Below are 27,261 nucleotides of genomic sequence, written 5' to 3' on the forward strand. Positions count from 1 at the left end.
ATACTGAAAAATAGTTCACGAACATGAAAATGTGTCGACTGAATAGGTTGTTTTATTGAAGTATTCTGAACAATTTGAGGGCATCAAAACATGTGCATATAGAGTAATTCAAATAAGGGTTTTGTAAAATTTCTGCTCATGTAGATAACAGATCGCTTGATGATTGATTATTTGCCATGCTAACTTAATAAGGATAATTTAATAGAGACGATTTATAAATCATGTAAATAAACAAATCTTGGGTTTAAATCTCACTGAATGTGAATTTATTAGTTACCATCCCACATTTTCTAATGTTATTAGTTGTAATGTTGTTGATCAGTTTTAATCTGCGTGTGTTCAGTATTGTTGTCATTATTGTGTGTTAATTTTAATCATATAATTAAAGGAAAAAATTCCAAGTATTGGCCCATGGAAGAAGAAAACGTCACTTGACCACGTTAAAGGACACCAATTCCATCAGGTAGATGAGGCTAATAGCAACTGTCAAAAAGTTTGAGAAAAAATGAGGCTGATAAAATATATTAGTCGTTCACATTATCATTGAAATTAAATATGGTCATAGACTGACGGGGCCGTTAACCCTTTGATTGCAGCCAAATGTTAAGCTTGACTCAACCGTGTTTGGTAACCTAATTCATTACTTAAATTCAGTGTATTCAAATTTTAACTTATTCCGACACGTTTGATAACTAAAAATAAAATATTTGAACTAATTAAATGACACTGAATTTTTTAAGACAAAATTTGTATAAAAAAATAAGTGATAAGCTATTCACTTATCACTTAATGTGGTGGCATACACTCAAATGTACTATTAATTTTGGTACTTAATAATTTAGTAATTTGCTAAATTTAGATTTTAGATTTCAAATCTCAAATTTCAATTTTATTAAATGCACCCTTATTTTCCAATTCCCATAAGTCACTACTCCAGACTGGAAAGGAAATGCAACCTTTTTCATGAACAACAAAGGCTATGTCAACACAAGTTGTTCAATTAATAAGAATGAATCACTTTTTTACAAAAGATTATGTATGCGAATCCCGCCGCCAATGTGAAAACTGTGTTGGTGGGCTATCTGTAAGAATTTCTGTAAGCGATCTATGGTCGCGGAGGTACACACCAGTGTTGATTGGAGCTGAATCTACCCAAACATTTTTCTAGAAAAAAAAAAAAAAGAAAATGCTACGTGTCAAGAGGTGGACCTAATGCATTGGACTTATTGTTTGGTGAGTTGTTGTTGGCTGGATTGCCCAGTTCACCAAACTGGTCGGAGGGACGACCGAGTCACCGCGTTAGGGTCGGTCTTGAGACAATTCAAAAGTCAGAAGAGGCATATATAATATATGGGGGAGGGGGACAGAGGGAGAGGAGGTCATTGACTTTCTCCGGTGAGGTCCCCTTCCAGTTCCCATTTCAGGTTCTCCGATTAATGTGGACGAAAAGTTGTCTAGACTTGAAAGCCGGAGAAAGAACAACTGTTTAACAGTCAAAAGTGAAGAACTACTAGAAAGTAGTAGGTGAGATTGTAAGAGCAAACGGAAGTTCTGTGCCGAAAAGGTAAAAGTCGTCGCCTGAGAGATTCGAACTCTCGCGGGGAAACCCCATGTACTTAGCAGGCACACGCCTTAACCACTCGGCCAAAGCGACGTTGGGGATGGTGAAAGCGAAGCGAATAAAAAATTATAGTTTTCCATAGTATTAGAAAGCAAAAACAATTCCTTGCATTTGTGCTTGATTTACTAGGAAAGTGTGGTATTTTGCTTATTTTTGCTCATCAGTACGTGCAAATCTTTTTTGTGAAAAATTTACTTTTTTCACATAAACTTGAATAGATCATGTTTTTATAACTTATTTCTAGTTCTATGTTTAGTACAAAATGAAGGTTCGAATGAAAAGGCCATCTTAGTTTGTTTATTTGATTTTCATATTTAGTATGAGACTTTTGGATTGAAAAAGGGCATTTTTGAGGAGTGCCAATCCAATTTAATCATGAAAAAACCTTAGTTAGCGAATCACATCTCTTAACATCATATTGATCTTTTACATTTTATTTTGCAGTAACCTTGATAATTTAATATTAAATTTCACAATAACATATTTCTTTGCATGGTGGTCTTCTTATTTTGGCATGGACATCATTTGAATATGTATTTTCATACTTTTGTTGTCCTTCATTAAAAAACCTAAGAATTGCTCGTTGACGGAGGAAATAGTACTACTTGCATAACTTGAGCAAAAGGAGAAGAGAAATGTTATTTGTACTTTTTTTTTTGTTACTTGCACTATCATAATTTATTTTATTATATACTCTAACAATCGAAAAATTATATGATTAAAATAATAGTAGGAGTGTAATTAATAGATATTATGGTGCAAACAACATTTTTCAAGGAAAATATGTTATACTTTTTCTCAAAATGTAGGTATTTAAGCCAAATTATGCAAATGTCATTCATTCTAGGCTAACTTCTTAAAATTACTTTTTAATGGATGGAAATGCATTTTCCAAAATTTGTCTACTGGAGTCATTTTTTGTACCAAATCACAAATGTGGGGTAACTTTTTTTTTTTCCCCCCTTTTCTTTTGTCTTTCTGTTCAGTTGAAAGGCTCCCATCTTTTTGCACCCTCTAAAGCGTGCTATATAATACCCTAGAGTTCCACGCCTCCAATGTTTCTAAAGAATATTTTGTTGCTTGCATATTTTAAAGTGTGCTATATAATCCTAAAGACTATTTTGTTGCTCGCATATTTTTCTGTCCTCAAAATTGAGCATAAAAAACAAAGAACGAAACCTAAATCGAATTCCACCATTCACGACAACGTTTTAGATGGAAGGTTTTTGCTGATGCAGGTGGCTGCTTCTATGCTGATTCTCTCAACCCCTTTGAAAAATCTGAACAAATCCCTTCTTCTCCATCACAATCTCCATAATAAGTATCACCGTTTTCTTCCCTCATTCTCCGTAATTCTGACAAAACCCTGTATTTATCTGACGCCAATGGCCACCATTAGCAGCAATAGCATCACTGCTTCTGATTCTAATCCCAATAATAATCATAAAGGTGGTGCCTTTACCACAATTAAAGAAAGGGTCACATTTCAGAAAGAGATAAAGAAGAGTAAATTTATCGCCATTGCTGGCACCATCTCTAATGAACGCTCTGCTCAGGCCTTCCTCACTGAGGTATTAATAATCACTCCTGTCCCTCTTCTTTCTTGCATTTTGCTTCTGTTTTTTTTTTTTTTTGCCATTAAAGACTGATTTTTTGTTTTGTTTGGAAATAAGGTTCGTGACCCCAAGGCTACACATAATTGTTGGGCATATAAGGTACAAAATTTGATATTTTTCCGGTATGATAGTTATTAGTGATTCTTGGAGTACTTTGAATCAATTATGAGGCTTTTATTTCTTTTTGCCCCATTTTTTTTTTTGGTTGTTTTCGATGCAAATGCAGTTATTTGTGAATTCTAGGTTGGGGATCAGTTTCGGAGTAATGATGACGGTGAACCATCTGGTACTGCTGGCAAGCCAATACTTTCTGCAATTGAATCTTCTGGGATTGATAGAGTTATGGTAGTCGTGATCAGGTAGACAATGTTGCACATTTTTGGGGCCATGCTATTGCTTTTTTCCCTTTGGTTCTGATTCAAATGTTTCTTTTGTGAATGAAATGTAGAGAATGTTGTTTTTTACGTAACCATTTTCATTGTTTGATACATGCATTAAGTTTTTGACATTCATTAATCTGTCATTTGGCTTTTCTATCTAGGGAGAGAAGCTATTCAAGATGTTCATCTTTTTGCATTTCATAATTTAGGTACTTCGGAGGTATTAAACTTGGCACTGGAGGTTTAGTCAGGGCTTATGGAGGGGTTGCCGCTGATTGTTTGAGAAATGCCCCCACTTGTCTTGTCAAGTCCAAAGTAACAACTCATCCTTGCTGGCTTTTACATTCTCTAAAACATGTGCCTATTGAATCAATAGTAGTCTAATTCTATAAGTTTCTTTTCCACTTCGTACTTTGCACACTGAAATCTGCTTCATGAATTAAATATTGTGACAAGGATCTTGATTTGTAGGTTCCAATGGGCTTGGAGATTCCATATGACCTTTTGGGGGTTCTCTACCATCAGGTAAGATTCAGAGGATTTATAAGTTCTCTTCTGGTTGTGTTGCTGGCTAATTAGCTGTCAAATATTATCATGACGAATCAAGTTTCGATTGTCATTTTGACATGTGGAGCATACGTCAGTTTTTCATGTATTACCATTTTGCTAAATGTCATCAATGCATTTACTTGCTTGATGAGGTTGTGATTTGTGCATCTCAACATCGTAAAAGTTGTCTCACAAATACACCATTTGTGTATCTTGCAGTTACAATCATTTCGGGCTGAAGACATTAAGCAAGATTATGACACTGGAAAAGATGGTGTTACCATGGTAACTTTTAAAGTTGATTTTGATCAGATGGAGAGTTTGGAGGAAGCTATCAAAGTTAGCTGCAGCAGAGATATTGTTTTCTTCAAGCGCTAAGACAAGGCTTAAGAACTCTTCTGGTTCTTTAGTATGACCCTTTTTCTGAAGAGACTGCAACCTTATCACCCTTAAGGCTCGTATCATGGGTAATATTCTTTCCTTTGCCTCTTACTATTAAACAATTTTGTTTATCTGATGCTTCTTCTTGTTTAAATTTGACTAAGCTTACTTGCAAGTCCGGTGTATTTCATATCTTGCCGTGTTTCAGTTATTTAAGAACTATTTTTGTGCAACTTGTTCATTGGCGTAGACTTAACTTATAGTATAAATTTCTTTTCTTAAATTCAATTATGGAGTGAGAAAATTTCTGGATGTCTTTCTGCTGACTATTATAGTCGAATAACATTTTATGAACTAATTAAAAGAAAAGCAAATAACTTCAGCAGGAAGATCTATCAAGTTCGTTATGTTTCTCATATTCAATTGTACTTGTAACCACATTTCCATTGGCCATCTTTTCCAAATTTTGTGTTTTCAAACCACTCCTTTTGATTTGATAATCAGCCTTGAGTTGTATCTCATGACTAATTGGGATGGTCAATACGACTGGCTAAGTATATAATGTGCATTTGAATGTGGATTTAACTAATGCAATCTTTGGTTTCTCAAACATATCATCCGGCACCCTTTCTTAAGTCACTTTTGCAGAAATGTAAGCTTACAAGTAGTGTCGTTGAAGTCTGATGTGAAATCTATTTATTTTATGCCTCATTTTAACTATTTTTGGTTGCCTTTGACTGTTGGATTTTACTTAAACAGCTGTGATAATGGTGTTTCTTTGTCTAAGAAGACCACCGTTTGAGTGATGAGTGACTCTCCAGTCTTCAGCGACGTGTCTGAGTTCCATTTTATCTTCTGACAGCATCGGGCATCAAACTTTAGTAGCATTACTCCTGAGACTGTATATATCTTGTTGTAACACATGCTTGTACGGATGTTCACCGACCCAATGCAGCAAAAATGTTTTTGATTTGCGTGTAACTGTTCTAAATGTGAAATACTAAATCTTTGTTTTCAGGTTAGTTTCATATTCTTTGCTTCTGGATTTCTTTTGCTGTTGTATCCTGCTTTAAGTAAATGATGAGTCAAAGCCTGCATTTCCTTGTCAATCTTAGAATGTCAGCGCTACTTGGAAGAAGTGACATTAGCGATTTGATTTGATTTGCTTACTCGAGTTTGGTCCAATGAGATTATAATTGCAGTTCGACGAATTTGTGATTGAAGATGTTGAACCGTTTTGTCATGAATTTCAGCAATCACAAAAGTAATCTCGCTGATCAACTTCAAGGAAAGTGTATTCTGCCACCCACATTGGAGGACATAAAAAGTCCGTTGCACCTTTCTTCATCCATCGCCCATTTTCTATGTAGGTATTAGCTCCCGAGTCCTCCCAACTCCCAAGTCCAAAGATGTGCACTTGCATTTGTCAAACCTGATGATGCTTTAGTTCTCTTGTTTCCACGAACAAGCAGAACATTTACTGTGAGAAATTACTTACAACTCTATATGGTTATAGCCCACAAAGCCCGCAATTCCTGCAACTACATTGCCTCCATCAGTGGCATGAATACGTACCCTGCCAAAGCCCACAGAGCCAGCATTTTCCAGCACATTGCCATCCATGCCTAACGTGCCTGCAACTGTGAAATTGACACTGCCTCCCTTGCTGTCTGCCTAAAGTGCCTAACATCCCGACCGCTATTCTTTCCATTCCTTACCAACCATTCCATGTAATTGCCAAGATTTCTTTCCTTCTCGCTACCCCCATCTAAAAACTAACCCGGATGATGCTGATGCTAGCATATATATCAATTTGGCCTATTTGTAAACAATTTGATTCAGAAGAGGCTGAATTCGTGGCAGCTAGCATATATCAATTTGGCAGGGTTCTTGAGTAATCAACACCTAGAAATAAATTCTGGTAGGCTTGTGTTACGAGGGTTTCCGTGTAATGCATGCATGGGACTTGTGTCAGCTGCTTGGAAGTCAATCCTTGAACGGTACACTCTGTTTTGCATGCTCAACATACTAAATCGAGAAATGTCACCCAAAACAAAACAAAACAAAAAATTCCATTAGATGAAGTAGACTCGTTTGGTTGTTTTTCCTTGGGATGACTTTATGAAGCTTCCTAATAATAGGTTTGGTTTTTGAATGGTTTGCTGTTGTTAATAAAATAATCTTAATGGCCAATTTGTAGTAGTGTTTTGTATTGCATATGAACATGATTTGTCATGCAAATCAAGCCATTTATTTTGTTAACAGAGTCAAAAGAGATTATTCTACACAATGCCCTTCCTATCCCTAACTGACACATAATTGAGATGTTGAGCAATTTAAACTTTAAATTGTGCATGGATTTGTGAAAATGTTTGTCTATAACTAACTGTGTGTTTGGAACTCAAAACATATTCTCTTCTTGATGTGCCTTCTTAAGTTAGTTCTTTTGGCATAATTTTATGAATTGTTTTATTTATTTCGCAAAGTTACTTAAATTTTGATTGGAGCATTCAAGTGCAAAGTGCAAATGTTAAGAGCAAAGACGAACATGACAAGTAGCAGATGTCAAATTAAAAAAAAAGAAAAGAAATCCAGGCATGGGATTGAAGGACACTTGAAATTCACATCATCAAATGATGACTGAAACTTTTTATTCCTTGCATATGTGCTAAGTACAGAAGCACATGTACTAAGTATTTTATTTTTGTCATAAGATCAACATTCAACCATGTAGTTATTCATGCAAACTAAGTTGTACATGGAAGTTTCCTTGATTTATGGCTTGGCTCAGTTCTCATTTTGTACCAAAGCTTGAGCTTCTTCAGGGTTGTAGCAGCACCTGCAATATTTGCCATAGCCACCACAACAGCCGTAGCTGCAGTGCCCACCATATCCACCTCCACCACCATGACCACCTCCCCCACCATGACCACCTCCATAGCCACCACCGCCGCCGCCTCCATAGCCACCTCCATGGCCGCCACCACCACCTCCATAGCCGCCGCCACCACCATGTCCACCGCCTTCATTGCTATTGATGTCAGCGTTTACTTGGGTTGCTTCAGCTTCATTAGCTACATGGAGTGGACAACACAACTTTTTAAGTTACAAGTACTGTTCATGCATTTAAATCCTGTTTCTTTGAATGGTGCAACTATTACCTGTTCTGCAACACCTACTACAACCATAGGGGCCCCGACGACCACAGCAGCCATAACGACACGGACCTCCATATTGTTCGGGTTCCTTAGCCTCGTTCTCCTTCGCGTCGTTCTCTGCAAACAATAGTCGTCAACCACACAAATTTTTGTAATTCATCCCATAATTTACACTAATAACTTACATATATCATATGATAATTCCATTGAAAGACAATAAAATTCAATTTTGTAATTAAAAGTGAATATAAATAATTGAATCGTGGTTCTAAAATAAGAAAATCAAGTAACATTTAATGATTGAAATGATAGTGTAGGCAAAAGTTTAAGGAAATACAGCAGAAGTATATACAGGCATAGCAAGGCCACATGCAATAGCTACTAAATATTGGGATGCACTTACCCCTTTGTTTCATCTTTTGGGTTATCAGCAGACCATAGTAGCAAAAACAACAAGAGATAGAGCACATAGAAGAGCAACTAATATAAACGCTCTGGACTTCATTTTTTTTAAGCTTCTGGTTTACACAAGAGAAACTGTAGACGTTGTGGCAATGCTAGTCCATTTTAAGCTCTATTTATAGTGAATGAAACTAGAGGGATATAATGATACGTGCATGAGAGCAAGACACTTTGATGAGGATATGACGTTGTTCTATATTATCAGTGCGTACAAAATGCAGTACGCTGGGTTCTTGGACTTTTCTCAATCTGGAATGCAGTTTCTAAGTTCTTAGATGAGTTTTCAAGATGTGATCTGGAAGAAATATATAGTTAAAGGGCTTAAATAGCGACGGGTGGCAAGAATAGCGTAGCGTACACCAGGAAACTGATTTCGCAGTGGTAACACTATATTACGAGGTTGTCTTGGCAACTGCACGCATGGAACTTGTCAGCTGCTTCGAAGTCAACTCTCGTTTTCAGCTTTTACTTTTGAAACACACACATACTATAACCGTATAACGGGAAAAGTTGAGACAAAAGTACATCCGTTCGGGTTTATTTGGATGAGTAGTGAAATAGCTAATAATAGTTCAGGCTTTTCAATAGCTCTTTTTTGATGTCAATCAAATGGGAGTGGGTATGATTGTGTTAGCTAGGTGCGATTTTATATCCATTTAAATCCTGTTTCTTTAAATGGTACAACTATTACCTGTTCTGCAACACCTACTACAACCATAGGGGCCCAAACGACCACAGCAGCCAAACCTACACCGACCTCCATATTGTTCGGGTTCCTTTGCCTTGTCCTCTGCAAACAAAAATTGTCAACCAGTCAAACTTTTGTAATTCATCCTATTATCCATACTATTCATTAACGGAGATCGTATGATATTTCTATTGAAAAATAAGAAAATCAAGTTAATGACCGATGGAAATCTTGCAAAAACATAAACATAGCTACTTGGTACTAGTATTTTCTTACCCTTTGTTCCATCCTTGGGTGAATCAACAGCCATAGTGGAAGAAACGAGAAGAAATAGAGCACATAGAAGTGCAACCAAAATAAACGCTCCGGACTTCATTTTTCCTGTGCTTTCTGGCTTACAAAAGAGAAACTGAAGATGTTAGGAAAATACTAGTTCATTCAAGCTCTATTTATAGTGAAGGAAACCAGAAGGATTTCATGATATGTGCTTGAAGAGCTTGATACATTGATTAGAATATGACGTTGGTGTCTAGATTATCAGTAGAAAATTGCAGTGCGGTGGGTTCTTGGCATTTTCTCAATCTGGACTTATGGTTTCTCAGGTTTTAGATGAGTTTTTGACATGTGATCTGGAAAAATTTCATGGTGAAGGGGCTGAAATGGTGACAGGTAGCAAAAGTAGTGTACACCTGGAAACTGATTTCGCAATGGTAACAGTACATCGCATGGAACTCGTCAGCTGCTTCAAAGTCCCCTCCTGTTTTCAGCTTTTACTTTTCAAACACACACATACCATAATGGGAAAGTTAAGACCAAAAATTCAAAGGATGATGTACATCCGTTTGGATTTCTTTGGATGAGTTGCGAAACTTGCTAATAATAGTTTAGCATTTTTTATAGCTCCTTTCTGATGCAGATAAAATGGAAATGAGGCAAGTCCCATTGCGGTAGGTGCAGTTCTATACAATTGTATTTGTTACATATTTTGATGCAAATTTACATCATGTGAGCTTTATTTTATTTTTTCTGTACGTTTTGTTCTTTTGCAGTGCAATAACTTATGTAAATGCATACCATATCATATTATGTAAAAATCGAGTATGATAATATCAAATCACACAATACCATATCCTAATAAATTATATAAAAATCGTTGAAGTGTTCAACATATTTATGTTAATGAGTTGCTTGCACAACTACGACCTAACAGCTCTGGAAGTTACACCAATTAAGAGGATCCAAACTCGTCATTGCTTGAACACGCGGCATGTGTATATTAACTGGTGAACAAAATTCTCATTTAAACCAAAAAACATAAAAAATTTTAATCTATTTTCAATTCACTACTGTGATATAAAGAGCTATCCCGGATACTTATCAAAGATGTGATGACAAGATTTACATCCAGACTATAAAAGTGCACGAAAAGTAAATCCTCTCATGTTTTGCTTGTCTATCTCTCAAAAAAATTTTTTTTTTTTGGGGTTTCCAAGATGAAGTTCCATCAACTTTGACATGAAGCCTGATTTCAATCTAGACAAGTATGTTGCACCGGAATGCTTGGATTGTAAAAGGACTGAATTGCTGCTGGCCCAGTATACAGTTGTCGGTGATATTTCAGTGCTTTTGTCCGGAAACCAATATATATATATATTTTTTCCTGAAAGCAATATCATCTAACAGAATCGCGTTTTGCCAGTAGTCGTTTGTGTTTTCGTTCGCAGCCTTAGATTCGCATTTTATTTTCGTCTTTCAGAAAAAAATCAATTAATTCAAAGAATGTAACCAAAGAACCGCTTTTATGTTGTTGAGATAAGATTTCTGATGGCTGTCGGTCAAATCTTAACCAGATACTCAGACCCCGTGAAAGAAAGGTTCAAATAATACGATCATAGTATGAGTAACAGAGATCCAATAATACAATCATAGTATGAAGAACAAAGATACAGCAACGCAATCATAGTATGAGTAACATACGAATATGGCTGGAGCCACCAAAAAAAAAAAGAAAAGAAATGATCGCTAATCTTCATGGATTTCGAGACTTCCCAGTAAAGAAATGATGATAAATAATCGAAGTGGTTCGTTTTCAATGTCTAGCTTGATGGTGGTGGTGAGGGGAAAGGTAAAGTAGGAATTGTAGTAGGAATAGATGGAATGGAAGGCAAAGTTGGAAGCTGAGTGCTTGGCAATGGCGGAAATGTGGGCTTTGGCAGTGATGGAAGATTTGTGGGTAATGTGGGCAAAGGGGTAGCTGGCAATGGTGGCAATGTGGCTGTAGGGAAGCTTGGCATGGTAGGCAATGGAGGCAACTTGGGCAACGATGGCATTGTAGGTATTCCTGGCGTCGTCTGCAGAAGGTAGCGAGCTGCGTTAGAAACCTTGATGCTTGAAAATGATAGAGCTAGGATCAAGGACAGAACAAAGCAAACTTTGGAAGAAGCAGCCATTGGTAAATGATCTTGTATTGGAATTTAGAAATTAGCAAACACTTTTTTAAGTGTTACGACAAGTACAAGATGGGTATTTTTTCTGGTTTTGAGTTGAGGGACTCGCATATTGTTTCTTGACTCTTATTTATAGATAGCCATAGAGGTGAAAGTGTTTGATCGAATGTAGTTGGATTAGTAGAATTAGGTTTAGTTGGCCTTTCTCAACTAAACTTTGAATTAGTTTGGAATTAGAATGCTGATGAACCACCAACAGTTTATGGTGTGCAAGTGTACACTTGGTCGATTCGATTGCATCAACATTATTAAGAATTCCCTCACAGAATCTGATATGGGGTAAGGTCAATACAGGAGAGGAACTTGAGAGGAAAATCCAATCGAACAGCAGCGATACTGAGGCCAGACCTGGCCAACACTTGACGAGGAGAAGAAAAAAAAAAAAGAGTAGTTCAACTGTATTTGTGATGTGAAGTTGTCCTCTTAAAAAAAAAACAGCTTACTTTTTTATTTATTTTTAATTTTTTTTTTTATAACAAGGGAAGGTTGAAATTTAAAAAGAGGGAGGGGAAAGGGTACATGTCTCGGTTCAATCTGGAACAGAAATTATCTTTTAATGATCATATCAGTCCATCTCTATAATCTTAATTTCAACGAGAAATTTCTAATTTTGTGATGAATTTTAAAAAAATTCTACAAAAGGGGTGATTTTGGCAATGGATTCCGTCCGGGGGTCTTCGCATTCGCGAAATGCGAGCTCTACTCTGTAGTTCTTCTTGAAGTATTCATCATGTCAGGTTCTTGTAGGAGGCATAAGTTCATGCTCTTCAGTCTTCTTCTTGCTTTGATTCTCATCTCATCAGAAGCATCAAGATTTCCAAAGGATATGTGGAAACAGATGCTGCCTAAAAGGCTTCCATCTCCTTCTTCAGCTCCCTCGAGAGGATCAAATTCTGTAGCTACTGCATCTACAGATATTGAAGCCCAGAGAAAGCTTCCTAATTCATCTGATGGAGGCAAGGTGTAGCAGATAGTGAAGAGGGTTATTCACAATTGACATCTCTAATTGTAAAGGCAGGATACTTGCAGATTTTGTACATGATCTGGTACATACATTTTGCTCTCATCACATCGATGAAAGGGCAAAACTGAGTGATCAAGCGATGAGGAGATTGATTGAAGGCCGTCTGATAAGTGGATCTCCTGTAAAGATGCTGAGCCGCTACTCATCAGAGACAGCATAGGGCACGATTGTAGAGATAGAGATTCAATAGAGGAGGCATAATTATTTAGTTTGTATGTAGAAGACAACTTTGATGTGTCCTGTAAACTCAGTGAGCTCGCATTCCGCGAATGCGAGCTCCAATGCGACCTCGCATTTGTGGAATGCGAGCTCAGTGAGCTCGCATTTCCGGAATGCGAGCTCAGCGGAATGCGAGCTCCAATGCGACCTCGCATTTGTGGAATGCGAGCTCAGTGAGCTCGCATTTTCGGAATGCGAAGACTCCCATTTGTAGAAAACACTCCAAGAACCGCCCTCGTTGTAGAATTCTTTTTTTTTTCCATCATAAACTAAGAATTCACCCTAATTTCAACATTTGCTATGAGCAGTCAAAAGCACCAATAATCTCATCATAGATTGTCTTTACAAAACATTCTCATGCTACCACAAGCAGTCTCATACTAGATTGTCCTCATTTGATAAACAAACCAATAAAGCATTAGACCAAATCTTTGAAATGATCGATCCAAGCCTACTTCCAAGGCTTGCATAAATAACCAAAATTGGTACACTAATTAGTGCCAGTGCATTTCTTGGTATCAAAACATAAATATCCCTCTGTATAAAATTCTTGGTATAAATTTCTGGTAGACCTAAAAGTCGTGAAGGAATCAAACAAGCAATTTATATTTCATGTACTAATCTAGTGTTTGCAGGATATTATCCCTCGATCTGTATCTTGAGAGCTTCTCATTTCATACTAATCTCCTATTATTTAGTCGAAGTAAAAATCCTTGTGTTAATACTACTGCAAATAATAAAAATGAAAGGGATTAATGGTCAAATTAAAGCATGAGCGACATTCCATGGAAATATTTTCGAGAACGTACATATATATAACTTGCACGAAATATTCAAATTAAACTACAAACAGACATGAGCAGTCCTTGTACTGCAATGCACTTTGGTTTATTTCCTATTATTTGCATTACAGACTTGGTCACAAGATGCAAAGTACAACATTTGACTTATCAAACATTTATCTGAACTTCGAAATATGTCGAAATTGAGGATTTTATTTAGATTTTTCATGTAGAGAAAGCAGATCTCGCGTTTCGATTCCAAGTTCCAACCATGAATTATCTCGAACAATCACTTCAGGGTTTGAGGCTACACATGCTGGCATGCTTTTTTTTTTTTTTTGAATACTGCATCACAATCATCATCATCTTCGCATATTGGGTTGTCAACAACAAGAGTGATTACTGCATGTTCAATCGTCTTCAGCGGAACTTCGCATTCAGTCTGAAGTAATTTTCTTGAGATAATTGTGGCCATTTTCACGTCCATCCCTTGAACCATTGGCGATGACAATACTGCAATTAAATCCCAAAAAAAATCGTCAGATGAAAAGCCTTTTTACCAGTCCTTTTTTTTTTTTTTTTTGAAAAAATGTGTTGAAAGAAGAAAGGAAGTATAGATTTGAACCCGTCACTTCTAGCTAAGAGCAAAATCATGTTACCCGAACTTACCCCAAAAAAAAAACAAAAAATCTAGTGTTACTAAATATATCTGAAGGGTCATCACGGCTGCAACGCATCTTTTAGTTGTTTTAGAGTTTTTCGTGTGTTTTGTTTTCTTTTTAGGTTAAACTTTTATAGTTTATAAATAGGTTTTTCCAGGACTTTTTAACAAGTCTTTTATCAACTATTAATGAAATTTTAATTGGATATTCTAATTGTTGAAAGTTATCTCACATTTCTTATGAATCACTGATTCATACCTAGATTTCATTCGTGTAATAATTTTCTGATGGAGGGTGTTCGTGTAACCCCTTTATTTTTCACGCTTTTGCTATGGCATCACTTTTTTTTTCCTTTTTTGGAAAAATATGTTATTTATCTCTTTAAAACGAATCTTTTGGGTTGTTCGGATGAATTCAGCTCTTAATGCAAGTGGTTTAGCAGTGTTGTTTCACTACTAAATCAAGATTTTATTGGCAAGAGAGACTTAATAAGGTAATTAATCATCAAAGACTTTTAAGTTTTTTTTTAAAGTTGAAACTTTAGACAGCTGGTGAATCTAATCTTTGTTTTTTTTTTTGTGAAGTGAATGTAGTCTTTATTGGATAGAATTTTCATTCTTTCAAAAAAAAAAAAAAATACACCTATATATGGAACTAGTTCAAATTCCGCAACATTTTCCCAAATGGTTGTACATTAACACATCATGAATTTCCAATTTATTTGTGCAGATGATAGAACTTACATATTGAAACTCTTCATTATGTCCATCCCAAGACTTCCTTTTTTTTTTTTTGGGAGTACACCATTTTAAGCGTAGATGTATTCTGGTATAACGGTTGCTGTAGATCCCAAAACTATTCTGGTATAACGGTTGCTGTACACCATCTTAAACTTTTGTATCCCACATTCGTATCTATGACTTAAAGTAATGTTTAGAGTTGGCAAAAGAAACAAACATAAGTAAAAAAGTTGCTCGTTCATAGTATCAGAGAACTCATCATAATTCATAACATAAACAATCGGAATACAATGTCCAAGGCACAATACGGGGACTACAACCCACCAAAGGAAACAATCACATGAAATCCAAACTCCGCCTACTTCATAAGATCCCTAGCTAGACGGACTAATAAAACTGTAAAAATTTCAAGTACAAGAAATCGTATCAATAAGCAATCTGAAGGAACGACAAATATGCAAATTCAAACACTGAATCGTGTTCATGTCTAACATGGTCTAGTTGGATGGCGGTGGAGAGAAGAATGGAATTGTAGGAATCGAAGTTGGCATATTATTTGGGATAGAAGGAATTGTGAATGGAATGTTTGGCAATGAAGTTGCAGCTGGAATGGGAGGGAGGGCCACCTTAGGAATTGTGGGCATAGTTGGCAATGTGGGCTTTGGCAAAGGTGGAAGATTTGTTGGTAATGTTGGCAAAGGAGTACTTGATAATGGTGGCAATGTGGTAGGCAAATTTGGCAGGGTTGTACCAGGCAATGTTGGTATTGCTGGTATCACTGGTGGGGAAGTTTGCAATAGTTGGCGAGCCGCCTGGCTTTCTTGGATGCTCGAAAATGATAAAGCAATGAGGAAAGCTAGAAAGAAGCAAACATTGGAAGAAGTAGCCATTTTGAGCACTTGTTTGATTAATGTAGAAGGTAGAAGCTTCAAATTGAATCCGTAGGGGATGAGCAGGTAGATGATGCTTTTTATAGGAAGCAATGGTTGGTCAGATGTAGTTGGACAAGTTTGAAGAAGCATTGGTTGGTTTGCCTTCTCAACTAAACTCACTTATTAGAAACTCAGATTCCTCAACAAAAAATCTACCAAGTAAATAATAAGTACATGTGTTCTACCTGGGATGGAATTTAGACCGCAAATTTGAATTGGTAATCCAAGTTTGGAAGAGCGAGTACAAGTTAGGAAAAGTTCATAGAAAGAATGGGTTTCAAAAAATTGGCAATTTGTATTATGGGCTTCTAAGGTTAATTAACAATCTTGTTCGACTGAGAAGTAGCAAATTTCAGCATTTCTGTTTTATTATCTGAAATTTTGCAACCTCGTTTTATTATTTAAAAAAAAAATTTTGGGCCACTAGGGTTGTTTCAGTTTGCTTTTTGGATGATCTTGGATCACAAATAATCTACAATCCATCATTACTCCAGCAGGTCAGTCTCGTATCATGGGTATCGAACTCAATACAACATTTATGTGAACCAAGAAATATAGAAATTACCAAGATTTGGTGTATACTGATTAAATAGAAAGAGAACATCTTCTGGTTCAATCTAGACCAGAAGTAAATCCAAACATTGACAATGAGTAACTAACACACCAACAATCTCATCCTACTATCAAACAAGGAGAACATGGATTACCTAATTTGACTAATTGGAATAAGGCTTTATTGTTTAAACGTATCTGGCACATAACACTTAAAAAGGATTCTCTTTGGATTGCTTGGGTTCACATTGTGAAACTCAAAAATAAATGTTTCTGGTCTATTTCATTGCCTCAATTTTGTTCTTGGGTTTGGCATAAACTCCTTCAAATCAGACCTATTATACAGCCTTTTATTGTCTCAGTGATCAAAAGTGGAGAAAATACTTCTTTGGTATGATAATTGGCACCATAGAGGGCCATTATTCACAGCTTATGGGCCCAATATGGTGCGATAGTTTGGAAGTACGCCACAAGCTAAGGTTTTTTTCTATCATTGAAAATAGAGAGTGGAAGATCCCTGCTGGTAGGAGGAGACCTGTTGAAGTAGATGATTTTGCACAATTTCTTCCTTCTGGATAGTTACTAAGCGAGGGAATGTCAAATATAGTGAAATGGCTGCCCAGTAAATTAGGTTTGTTCTCTGTCAAATCTGCAAATGAAGTGTTGAACCATTTCGCTACTGAGGTCTATTGGCATCATCTTGTGTGCTTCAAAAAATATATCCAAAACATTCATTTATCTTGTAGTTGTTGTGCAAGAACAAATTAAGCACAAAGGACAGGTTGGTTAAGTGGGGCATTATGTCTGAAATGAGATGTGTATTATGCTATACTGGAATTGAATCTTGTAATCATCTCTTTTTTTAATGTGAGTATGCAACTTATATTTGGTCAAGAATACAGCAATGCTGCTTGCAATACGCGGAACTTATGAATGGCATACTGAAGTTAAATGTCTCAGTTGTCATTGGAAGAAAGAATGCTTTATAAACACAGTAAAAAAGTTGGCACTAGAGGCAGTTGTATATTATATATGGAAGGAGATTCGCTATTATGTGGCATAATGGAGGAATGTATCGAGTACAAGAGACAACTGGTTATTTTGCTTTAGTTGGGATTTCCCCAAGGCATTTTTCTTAAATGTTGATAGCATAATCGGAGTTTAGTTCATTGTAGCAGTACTATTGTATAGCTTAATTGGTTTTAGTAGTACTTTTGTGTAGCGAATACCTCTGCACTTGTGTACTTCATGTTCTATTCAATAAAATCCCTTTTTACGTTCGGAAAAAAAAAAAATCTCATCCTACTATCTTTATTACAAACAAACTCTTACTACCAAAGAAACCAATAACCAGTAGACAAAACCTTTAAAATAATTGTATTACACGCCTCTTATCGTTTGCCACAATGCTTGAATTTCGTCCAGGCAACGACTAACTTGAATACAATTACCATTATCGTCACATCCCTCTATGGGAGTCAGAGCACAACTAAAACCTATGCATGTGCAATCCGCATCAGAGCCACAAGGAATTGCACAATCCTGCTGAAGTTTTCTTGAGATGCTTGTTGCCAGTGATTTTCACTTCCATGGCTTTCATCACTGGAAAAGAGAATACTGCAATTAAATCACATTAGGGGAAAAAAGGTTTTGTTAGATGAAAAAGGGTCTTTTTACCTGTGCTTTTTTCTTTAAATGGAAAAGGAACAATGTTTTAGTAGGCGAAATAAAAGTGTGGATTTTGAACCCGTGACTTCAAGTTGAGGTAAGAATCCTAGAGAAACACACAAATTGGAAGAATTAATAAGAGAGCGGGCTTGATTGAAGCCTTCTCCATCTAGTATCCACTGTTGTTGATGAGCAGTAGAAACTAATTTTTGTATGCATGAAACTAGTCTATTTCAGGTGACTTTATAGGGGATAAACTCAAACTGGAAATGGATTCGACAAATGAGGTTTGATCGAGAATATGCCAAATAGGTCTTTCAAATTCGGTACAATATAAAAGTTTCCATAGCGGGCAGAATCTCACGTTAGGAACATAATCCACTAGAAACCATATAATGTTAATATGTGAATAAATTTAATGTAAAGAAAACACACGAAAATTGAACAAACCGCTTCGCTTTTGATTTTTTTTTTTTTCCAATTCATTGGCCAGTTTCAACAAGTCACTGCTTGACCAAAAGTACAACCAGATAAAATCAAAACCAAAGAGTAATACAACCGCTGGAGACCAAATTAATAGAGTAAGATGACGGATGTTCACGAATCACAAGCACAAGTTTCTGATTCAGATTATCTTTTTTGTTTGTTCGGTCTCAGAATATGAGTAATTAAGATTTCCACATTTGATGATACTTTATGATACACAAACATATCAAAAAGTGCTTACCACAAAATATACTCCTGGTCCAGGGACATTTTTTTTTTTTTACTTCTACTACGATCCCACCATTAATTTAATCTTTACTAAAAGGAATTTAGGCTACAGTAACTAAAGTTCCAATAAACCACGTACCTAAACAGACAAACTTAAGGCTCCTAACAAAGCATTAAGCCTTTAACCGTATACCAAAGACAGATAGAGCTTAAAGAAACTCAAACAAAGTGTATGATCATATAAACTTGGAGAAATTGAAACCAAGCGACCTAAATATATATATATACTAGGGTGGGTCCCCGCGCGATGCGTGGGCACCGAGGGATTTTTTTTTTATATTGTTGTGCCAAAGAATTAAGTGAGAAGTATATTTTGCAAAAGGCTGCTACATTTCATTTGCTATATAGACAATTTTCCAGATGTTTTCAAAAGGATAGGTTCATCTGGATTATCGTCTATATTTAGTTTATAGGATCATTCACACATATTTACAGCTACAGCTTCTTAGAGCTTTTTACAATTTCAAAAGCATTAAAGTGTTTTAAGCTTATATTGTATAGGTGTCGGTGCGTTGTTTTTTGATGGGGCTCTCTGTGAGTTTGAGTGCAGTGAGGAGATTGCTGTCTACATTTGCTGAAGATTCCAGTGTATGTGCAACTTCAGTTGTCTCTGGCTGTGGTGGAGAGTCGATGAGCATTTTTGTCCAACAAACAAAAATGCAATAGATAGCAATTCAAAACGAACAAGACATTCAATAAACAGCAGAACAACAAAAAGAAGCATGCACATAAAAACTATATAACGACACTCTTAATAAACGATAAAAGAGCCGTAATATTAAGGAAAAAGCATAGAATCGAACCTGAAATTGCTAAACAAACTCGCAGGGACAAGAAGCAGTAACCGAAGTTGCAGAGATGAGAAGCAGGAAACGAGAAACTTTGCACGGATAAGAAGTACCAAATGAAGTCGCAGGGATAAAAAGCAGCAAACGAACCTAGAAGTAGAGAAAAGAAAGAAAATGCATATTGTTTAAGAGCTGCAAAGAAGAGAATGCAAAATGATGAAGAAATGCAAGATGAAAAACAAAGAAACCACAAACAATGTTTATATTGCTTCAGAAGAACCTCGGGAAACTATAGCTGCAGCAGCAACACACAAATGGAAAGTAGCGGCACAAACTATATATCAAAAGTACAATTATACCCGTGAGTATGATGCATTGGTTGCAAACAAAACAAGCATCTGCAAGGACAATAAAGTCTTATATTCTGTGATTGTTGTATTACTGTTGGCCGGTAAAATAAAGAGTTGAATGGGTTATCTTCTTTGGCACAAATGGAGGCCACACGTCGCAAAACTAAAGCTCCACCTGCAAGGCACAAAAACAATGTGGCGGTACACATGGGATTTTAAAGATATCACATGTACAATTGTACCCATGACTATGATGCTTTAGTTGGACAAAAAGCAAGCATCCGGAAGGGCAACAAAGTGATTATATTGTATTGCTGCATTGTTGGAGTCCCGTAAAACAAGTATTAATGGGTTATGCCATGATAGCACCGTCTGTCTACGTGAATTTCCTTGAGCAAAGAAACAAATGATGCTTCCCTCCGCATAACAAAACAAATGAAACTTATCCCTAGATTTTCAATTTTTTCTCACCAAGAAAGCAGACGAAACCTATCCCTACATTTTCAATTTTTTCTCACCAACAAAGCAAATGAAAGTGCAAGGCGAAAAGTGTGCCAAACAGTAAACTCCAACTACTTCTTATATATGTGTATAGATATATATATATATATATATATATATTGAATCCAAGTGTGTGGGATCATACATTTGGCTAAACGCTGACATTTTAATAATTTGGAGTTTGCAATTATTATATCCATATTAATACTTTTTTGTTTTATTTTTTTGGATGTCTATATCAAATTGCTGAAACCAGCATAGCTTGCTTGTCTGTCGTCTATAACTATTGTAGACATTGACTGAGATGAAAGACCTAAAGCAGCATATTTCCACCATGAATAACTTAAGAAAGAAGTATACCCCTTGGGACTGGAGCTGACTCCATTACTTTTGAGATGTTATTTGAGAGAGGGGAGGGATTGAGGTATATTGGTTGAGGAAACCAAAGTAGCAAAGGATTTGGGCAGATATGCTTGATGGCAGAGAAGGAGCATCTCGTGTGTGTGGTTTTTTTTTTTTTTTTGTTGAGGTTTTTGGGCTGGTAGATTATGGCTTGCGTGGTGTTGCAGCATCTCATTAGAATTTTTTTTTTTTTTTTTTTTGGGCAGGTAATTTGAGAAGCATCTGTTTGCCATGCTTTTGGCAATGATGGTGGTGACGGTGGTAAAAATGGATAAAAGTACCATAGTGCTGACAAGGAGACGGGGAGGGTTGGGGAATTTGGGTGAATAATTTTCTGGTTTTTTATTTTGTAAACAGCCTGTCTCTTAGAAAAGGGTTATGATACTCAATTCAAGTTAGCAATGTAGGTGGGTTTAATTATCCAAATTACAAGAGAGTACTGCCTGAAATCGTTAAAAACTTTAAAGAAGGTTTCTAAAATTGACCTTAAATTAAATTTTTAGATATGATGAATAATAGCTGAGTCGTGAGAATGTAATTTACAAAATAAAAAAGATCGTCTGATTTATGTTATATTCTTATTAGACATACAGTTAGATTGACATGTGTTGCATATAATCATGGATAAGAATCCAAGTTCTTTTGATTAATGTGTTGTGGGGATGCATGTCATTTTAAAAAGTTGAATAATAAAGTGTAACGAGAGGTGTAATATAAGGCCTCAAGCCAACGAAAGATAGATGAATAAATGAAAGTATCAAGAAACAACAAACAAGAAACTCCTACATGGTATCAATTAAGAACTAGTTATAACATAAACAATCGCAATACAATCTCAAAAACAAACCAAACTCCGTCTACTTCATAAGATCCCTAGCTATATAGACGGACTAATGAAACTGTAAAAATTACTAGTACATGAAATCGATCGTCTGATAAGCGATCTGAAGGAACAACAGATATGACAAACTCAAACATTCAAATATCTAAAATGGTCTAGTTGGATGGCGGTGGTGAGAAGAAAGGAATTGAAGGAAATGAAGTTGGGATATTAGTTGGGATTGGAGGAATTGTGGATGGAATATTTGGCAATGAAGTTGCAGCTGGAATGGGAGGGAGGGCCACCTTCGGAACTGCGGGCATAGTTGGCAAAGATGGAAGATTTGTTGGTAATGTTGGCAAAGGAGTACTTGACAATGGTGGCAATGTGGTAGGCAAATTTGGCATGGTAGTACCAGGCAATGCTGGTATTGCTGGTATCACTGGTGGGGAAGTTTGCAATAGTCGGCGAGCGGCCTGGCTTTCTTGGATGCTCGAAAATGATAAAGCAATGAGCAAAGACAGAAAGAAGCAGACATTGGAAGAAGTAGCCATTTTGAGTACTTGGATTGAATACCGCAGAAGGAAGAAGCTCGAAATTGAATTTGTAGGGGAATAATATATATGTGTTAGTATGTTGTTTGAGTTGAAGGGGGAGGTAAAGCTTTTTAGTTTTTATAGGGAGCAATGGTTGGCTAGATGTAGTTGGAAGAATTACTGGTTGGTTTGCTAGCTCAACCAATTTCACTTTTTCGAAGTTCAGAATTCTCATCAACAAAAGTCCACCGAATACATAAATAATGTGTATATATGATATGGAATGACCTGCCAGTTGCCAAGTGCCAAGCTGATCATTTTTGACAACTGAAATAGATGAGAGAATTTTGATGGACAGGACGTGGTTGTGAGAAGCCAGCATAGAAAAATGTCGATGAACTAACTCCAGACTAGGAAGGATAATGATGTGAATCCTTCTATTTACCTTTAGTTTTTAAAAAAACTTCAAAATTTTTAAAATTGGTAAAAAATTATATAGTGTATATTTAAGTGGTACCTAATGGATTGTCATTAAGATAGAATTTAGGAGTTCATATTTTTAAAAAGTAAAAAGTTAATTAAGAAAAACGTATATATGTAAAATATAAAGTAGGATAACAATTGTTAATTAAGTGTATTATCAAGCGTCTATTGGACACTGTTTAATTATATTAAAAAAAAAAAAAACTTTCAGACCAGGGCACTACTGGAGGTTGGTCTAGCCTGGTCTGGTCTGGTCCGGTTTGTTCTGGTCCAGGTTTCTTTTTTCTTTTAAATTTTCTTTGGGTAGGCAAGTAAATGCCATGTCCTCACATCCACGTACATAGGATGATCCTGAAGTGAGGCTAGTAAATCTACTCTCTTAATTAATTAAACTGCGATGTGAATGTCATTTTTTTGGGAATTATAGTCGGAATTAGTTAAAATTTTAATTAAGAGGACAAGACACTTTTGACTTGATATAAAATTTATGTCAACTTAGCAGTATAGAAAGTTCAAGATTTGGTCTATACTGATCTAATAAAATAAGTACATCTTCTGGTTTAATCAAGTCATTTTCGAATGATCAGATTACATTACATACATACAAACACCCTTATTAAGTACACCATTATTGTTGGCCACCTTGGTTAATTAAGATTGCCAAAATTGATTTGAATATAATAACCATTATCATCACATCCGGGAGCACAATAGAAATCAGTGCATTTGCAATCCGCATCAGAGCTACAAGGATTTCCACATTCAAATATCTGAAATTTTCTTGAGATGCTCGTTGCCATTTTCACTTCCATCACTTTCATCGTTGGGAATGATAATACTGCAATCAAATGACATTAGGAAGAAAGAACTGTTAGCTGAAAAGGGCCTGTTTATCTTTCTTTCTTTTTTTTTTTTCCTTTTTTGTGAACAAGAAACAATCTTTTAATAGAAGAAATAAAGTGATGATTTTCAACCGGTGAATTCAAGTTATGAAGCAAGAATCCCATCACCAATACACATTCTAGTCCTGTGCAAGTGTAAATGAGAGATCAAGAGAGAGAGACTAACAAATTGGAAGAATGAAGAGAGCAACTCTGAGAGAGTAGACTTGATTGAAGCCTTCTCCATCATCTGGCAATCCACAGTTTTGAAACTGATCAGGAGAAATTACGTTTTGATTGCATGAAACTGATCTGTATGGGGTGAATTTATAGGGGATGAACTGGAAATGGGAATGACTTGGACAAATAAGGTTTAATCCAGGCTTTGCCAAGTGTTCTCTTCTCCAAAAGTCAGACACGTGGAATATTTATTTGAGCGGACGAAACTCTCAAATATTAGGGAACTTTATCCCCAAGAATCATATTTGTATTATCATGCGAAGGGAATTAAATAAACAGAAAATTCAAGAACATAAACCCCATCAGTATTGATTTCATTCATGCGGTTTTGTTTTGATTTCATGATCATTTGAGAGGCTATTATAACTGTTGTAATTTATGCTGCTTTTATATTATTGGCTGCTATTCATTAATAACTCTTAAAACTGAATCTAAATAGTACGTAGCACCAAAACGTACGTTAGTAACTGAAGGAAACCTTGGTATCAATTAACAAGTATTCCTATTAAAGTAGGGTTGCAAACGTCCAATCCAACCACTCACAAGGTTGTTCAATTAAAGCTTGAATTCGAGTTTGCTTTGATCAAGTTTGAACAACTTCATGAATTCCAAAAAAAAAAAAATGACGAGTCCAAGCGTGAGCATTTGTATGTGATGAAACTTAAGAGTTTGTCAAGTTTGAATTCAAATTTGAACTCAAGTACTTTAGTTCAGATCGATCTCGAGTTGTTCACTAATTGAGTTCGAATTGACTTCATTACACCATATTCTTAAAACTGAAAGTAAATACAAACTGTTGCTTTCCCAATCGCAAGCAACAAAATTGTTCCTTCTTAAAATTACATGGTAGATCTGACTTTTTTTTGTTAAAGTTTCCGTGACATTTTTGCCAAATACCACATGGGGACCAAATCGGCGCGAATGTTGTTCCCATCATTGAAACACTACTCATAATTCAAGAGACATATCATCAAATGGAATGGAATTAGCAGTGTAACAGAGCACTAGAAACTGAGAAGGTAATTCCAGAAAAATCAAATACAAAAAAAAAAAGAGAAAATTTTAAGATGTTGCTCTTATATAGTATAAATATAAAAGGATTCATAACATTAGAAATGGGAATACAACCTGCAGTGTACAATACAGGGACTCACAATATAATCCAAACTCCATCTGTTTCATAGGATCCCTACAAGGACCATTGAAACTGTGAAAATTTCCCAATTATATGGAAATCATTAGGCTATCACAACGAAGCAACAGATACGGCACATTCAATGATTGAAACAAGTTCAGGTAGAAAATGGTCTAGTTGGATGGTGGAGGTGAGAAGAAAGGAATTGAAGGAATTGACGTTGGGAGATTAGTTGGGATTGAAGGGATTGTGAATGGGATGTTTGGCAATGAAGTTGCAGCTGGTATGGGAGGGAGGGCACCCTGAGGAATTGTGGGAACTGTTGGCAATGCGGGGTTTGGCAAGGATGGAACATTTGTGGGTAATGTTGGCAGAGGAGTGGTTGGCAATGGTGGCAATGCTGCTGCTCCGGTGGGCAAGTTTGGCAGGGTGGGCAACGTCGGTATTGTTGGTTGTGAGGTTTGTAAAAGCTGGCGAGCCGCCTCGGTTACATGAATGCTTGGAAATGACAAAGCAATGATCAGAGATAGAAAGATGCAAAGGTTAGAAAAAGAAGAAGAAGCCATGCTGATTGATTGATGCAGAAGATCGAAGCTCCGCTTTGAGTTTCCAAGGTAGTAGGATTTTTTTGTGTATTTTGATCAGCTTAAAGGGGAAGACTAGGCTATTTAAAGGAAGCCCTTCAGCTTCAAGGATAAGTTCAAAAGTAGTTGGACCAGTTTGAAGATGTATAGGTTGGTATGCCTTCTCAACTAGATTTTAGTTGCAAAAATTTTGACTGAGATAATTAAATCCTAAGTTCCTAACAGCATCCACCAACTGAAGAATAGATGTTGCAGTGGAATGAAAATAAACATCAAAGTGGCAACTGGCAAATGAACACAAGGAATTTTGATCAACCACCTCTCGACTTATGATGAGATCACAAAGGTTAACAACTAAATATATATTTCCTTATAATAACCAACTAAATAGTTTTTGTATCCCTTAAAAAACCATGAATTAATTGTAAAGAAAATTAGTCAGGACCCATCATCGTGCAAATTTAATGTGAGATTTTATGATGATTATCATCTATTAAAGAATCTCCAATGATCTCATGCCGATAAATAAGTAGATCGAGAAGCAATAATAAACTTATTCCTAAAAAAGCTACCATTTCTTGGTAGAAATTCAGTGTCAATCTTTTTCTGCTCCTATCATTGCAAATCAAAACGCTTCAGTAGTTGTTCTTAACCAGTTTCAACAGTTTCTTAATCGCAATTATAATGTCAATCTATTTTTGTTCCTATCTTAGCAAATCTTCAGCTATTGTTCTTGTAATCAGACCAAATTGGTCTTGAAAGTGGAAGACAAGATGGAATGGGAAGAACATGCTATAGATCGGCTTTAAAACCTGTTGTTACGAAAGAGAAAATTCGTAGCATTTTGGTTTTGGGCCTCCAAAATTATTAAGGGACCAATTGGAGTTGAACAATTGACGGATTTGGTCCCTTTTTTCCCTCCTTCAATGAAAAATTTTGCAACCTAAAGGTCATCTGAATTTGGATTTCGGTTGACATGCAACCCCACAAAAAAAAAAAGTTAAATTTACTTCACTTTTTTTTTTTTTAAGGTTTTAAAGAACTGTAATCACCGGAAGAAACAAGGTAAGCTCTTTTAAGTTTATAAGAGTGCTATGATGTTTACAAGTATATGCACAGCTGGTCAGCATAGAACAAGCTTAATTATTGTTTATCAAAAAATATATTGATTCATAAATTTGATTTACATTAGAAAATACAAACAACGCTAAAGATAATTCATGTTGAGGGACGTCCATTAACATGAAAATGAGTTTTCAACCTAAGGTTTAGGGTTCAAGACTTTAAATTCTTAAATTCTGTTGGTTTTTTGGGGCATAAACTAAGAAACAACACCTTAGTGTTGCAAAAAAAGCTTATAAGAGACTTGTATTGAAGGTGGAAAATGAGCTTATGTTCTACATTCATCAACTCACTATTTATAGTGATTACATGAAACAAACTAGCAAAATATTCAACTAATAATTATCCTAAAAATCTCAACAAAATATAATCTTCTACTACTAGCAAATCTTATCTAAAATATTTGTTAACAAACCAACATGATCTTTGGTTAACAAATATCCTTATTTTCTAATAACTAAATTATTTTGATATCAAACAAAATCTAGCAAAATAGGTAGAAAAAGTTGCATATTCCAACAAATTCAAATTTCACTATATATGAGTTTATAATAATTCATATGAATTATTGTACAATTATCATGTACTTATTACGCAATAATTCATATGTTTGCATTTTTATTATTATTGAATTGTAATACATTAGGGATTCCGTTTACTGCATGCGGTCATGGTTGCACATGTTTTTGGCAGGTTTTACATGG

The 27,261-nt window shown here is 35.9% G+C and overlaps 3 protein-coding genes and 1 non-coding gene across 5 annotated transcripts; 1 reads left to right on the plus strand and 3 right to left on the minus strand.

The window, feature by feature from the left end:
* Positions 1–1,572: 1,572 nt before the first annotated feature.
* TRNAS-GCU lies at positions 1,573–1,654 on the minus strand. The gene has a single exon. It is a non-coding gene; the product is annotated as a tRNA-Ser (tRNA).
* Positions 1,655–2,787: 1,133 nt separating this feature from the next.
* Positions 2,788–5,653, plus strand: LOC113778220 (IMPACT family member in pol 5'region). Its single transcript, XM_027323543.1, has 7 exons — positions 2,788–3,192; positions 3,295–3,336; positions 3,481–3,596; positions 3,827–3,932; positions 4,089–4,142; positions 4,386–4,633; positions 5,307–5,653. Exons 1-6 carry the CDS (start codon positions 2,854–2,856, stop codon positions 4,542–4,544), a joined length of 816 nt encoding a protein of 271 aa, XP_027179344.1. The 5' UTR covers positions 2,788–2,853; the 3' UTR covers positions 4,545–4,633; positions 5,307–5,653.
* A 1,497-nt stretch (positions 5,654–7,150) lies between these two features.
* LOC113778491 (glycine-rich cell wall structural protein-like) lies at positions 7,151–9,285 on the minus strand. Of its 2 annotated transcripts, XM_027323921.1 has the most exons (4): positions 9,132–9,284; positions 8,859–8,957; positions 7,709–7,822; positions 7,151–7,621 (listed from the first exon to the last, which is right to left on the minus strand). In XM_027323921.1, exons 1-4 carry the CDS (start codon positions 9,229–9,231, stop codon positions 7,335–7,337), a joined length of 600 nt encoding a protein of 199 aa, XP_027179722.1. In that variant the 5' UTR covers positions 9,232–9,284; the 3' UTR covers positions 7,151–7,334. The 2 variants fall into 2 exon arrangements, with proteins under 2 accessions (XP_027179722.1, XP_027179723.1); XM_027323922.1 differs by lacking the exon at positions 7,709–7,822 and having other exon boundaries at positions 9,132–9,285.
* A 1,666-nt stretch (positions 9,286–10,951) lies between these two features.
* On the minus strand, positions 10,952–11,305 carry LOC113776790 (protein PELPK1-like). Its single transcript, XM_027321849.1, has one exon. The coding sequence runs from the start codon at positions 11,303–11,305 to the stop codon at positions 10,952–10,954; it is 354 nt and encodes a 117-aa protein (XP_027177650.1).
* Between the last annotated feature and the right edge of the window lie 15,956 nt (positions 11,306–27,261).

Source organism: Coffea eugenioides, chromosome 7 (assembly GCF_003713205.1).
Source record: "Coffea eugenioides isolate CCC68of chromosome 7, Ceug_1.0, whole genome shotgun sequence".
Taxonomy (NCBI): Eukaryota; Viridiplantae; Streptophyta; class Magnoliopsida; order Gentianales; family Rubiaceae; genus Coffea; species Coffea eugenioides.

Bases quoted from the DNA above. Each gene is read 5' to 3' on its own strand.
- LOC113778220 (XM_027323543.1), top strand. From the start codon at position 2,854: ATGCAGGTGGCTGCTTCTATGCTGATTCTCTCAACCCCTTTGAAAAAT. The intron at 3,193-3,294 runs GTATTAATAATC...TTTGGAAATAAG, and splicing joins CTCAGGCCTTCCTCACTGAG to GTTCGTGACCCCAAGGCTAC. The intron at 3,337-3,480 runs GTACAAAATTTG...TGTGAATTCTAG, and splicing joins ATAATTGTTGGGCATATAAG to GTTGGGGATCAGTTTCGGAG.
- LOC113776790 (XM_027321849.1), bottom strand. From the start codon at position 11,305: ATGGCTGCTTCTTCCAAAGTTTGCTTTGTTCTGTCCTTGATCCTAGCT.
- LOC113778491 (XM_027323921.1), bottom strand. From the start codon at position 9,231: ATGAAGTCCGGAGCGTTTATTTTGGTTGCACTTCTATGTGCTCTATTT. The intron at 8,958-9,131 runs GTAAGAAAATAC...TTTTGTTTGCAG, and splicing joins ACCCAAGGATGGAACAAAGG to AGGACAAGGCAAAGGAACCC. The intron at 7,823-8,858 runs GTAATAGTTGTA...TATTGTTTGCAG, and splicing joins TAGTAGGTGTTGCAGAACAG to AGAACGACGCGAAGGAGAAC.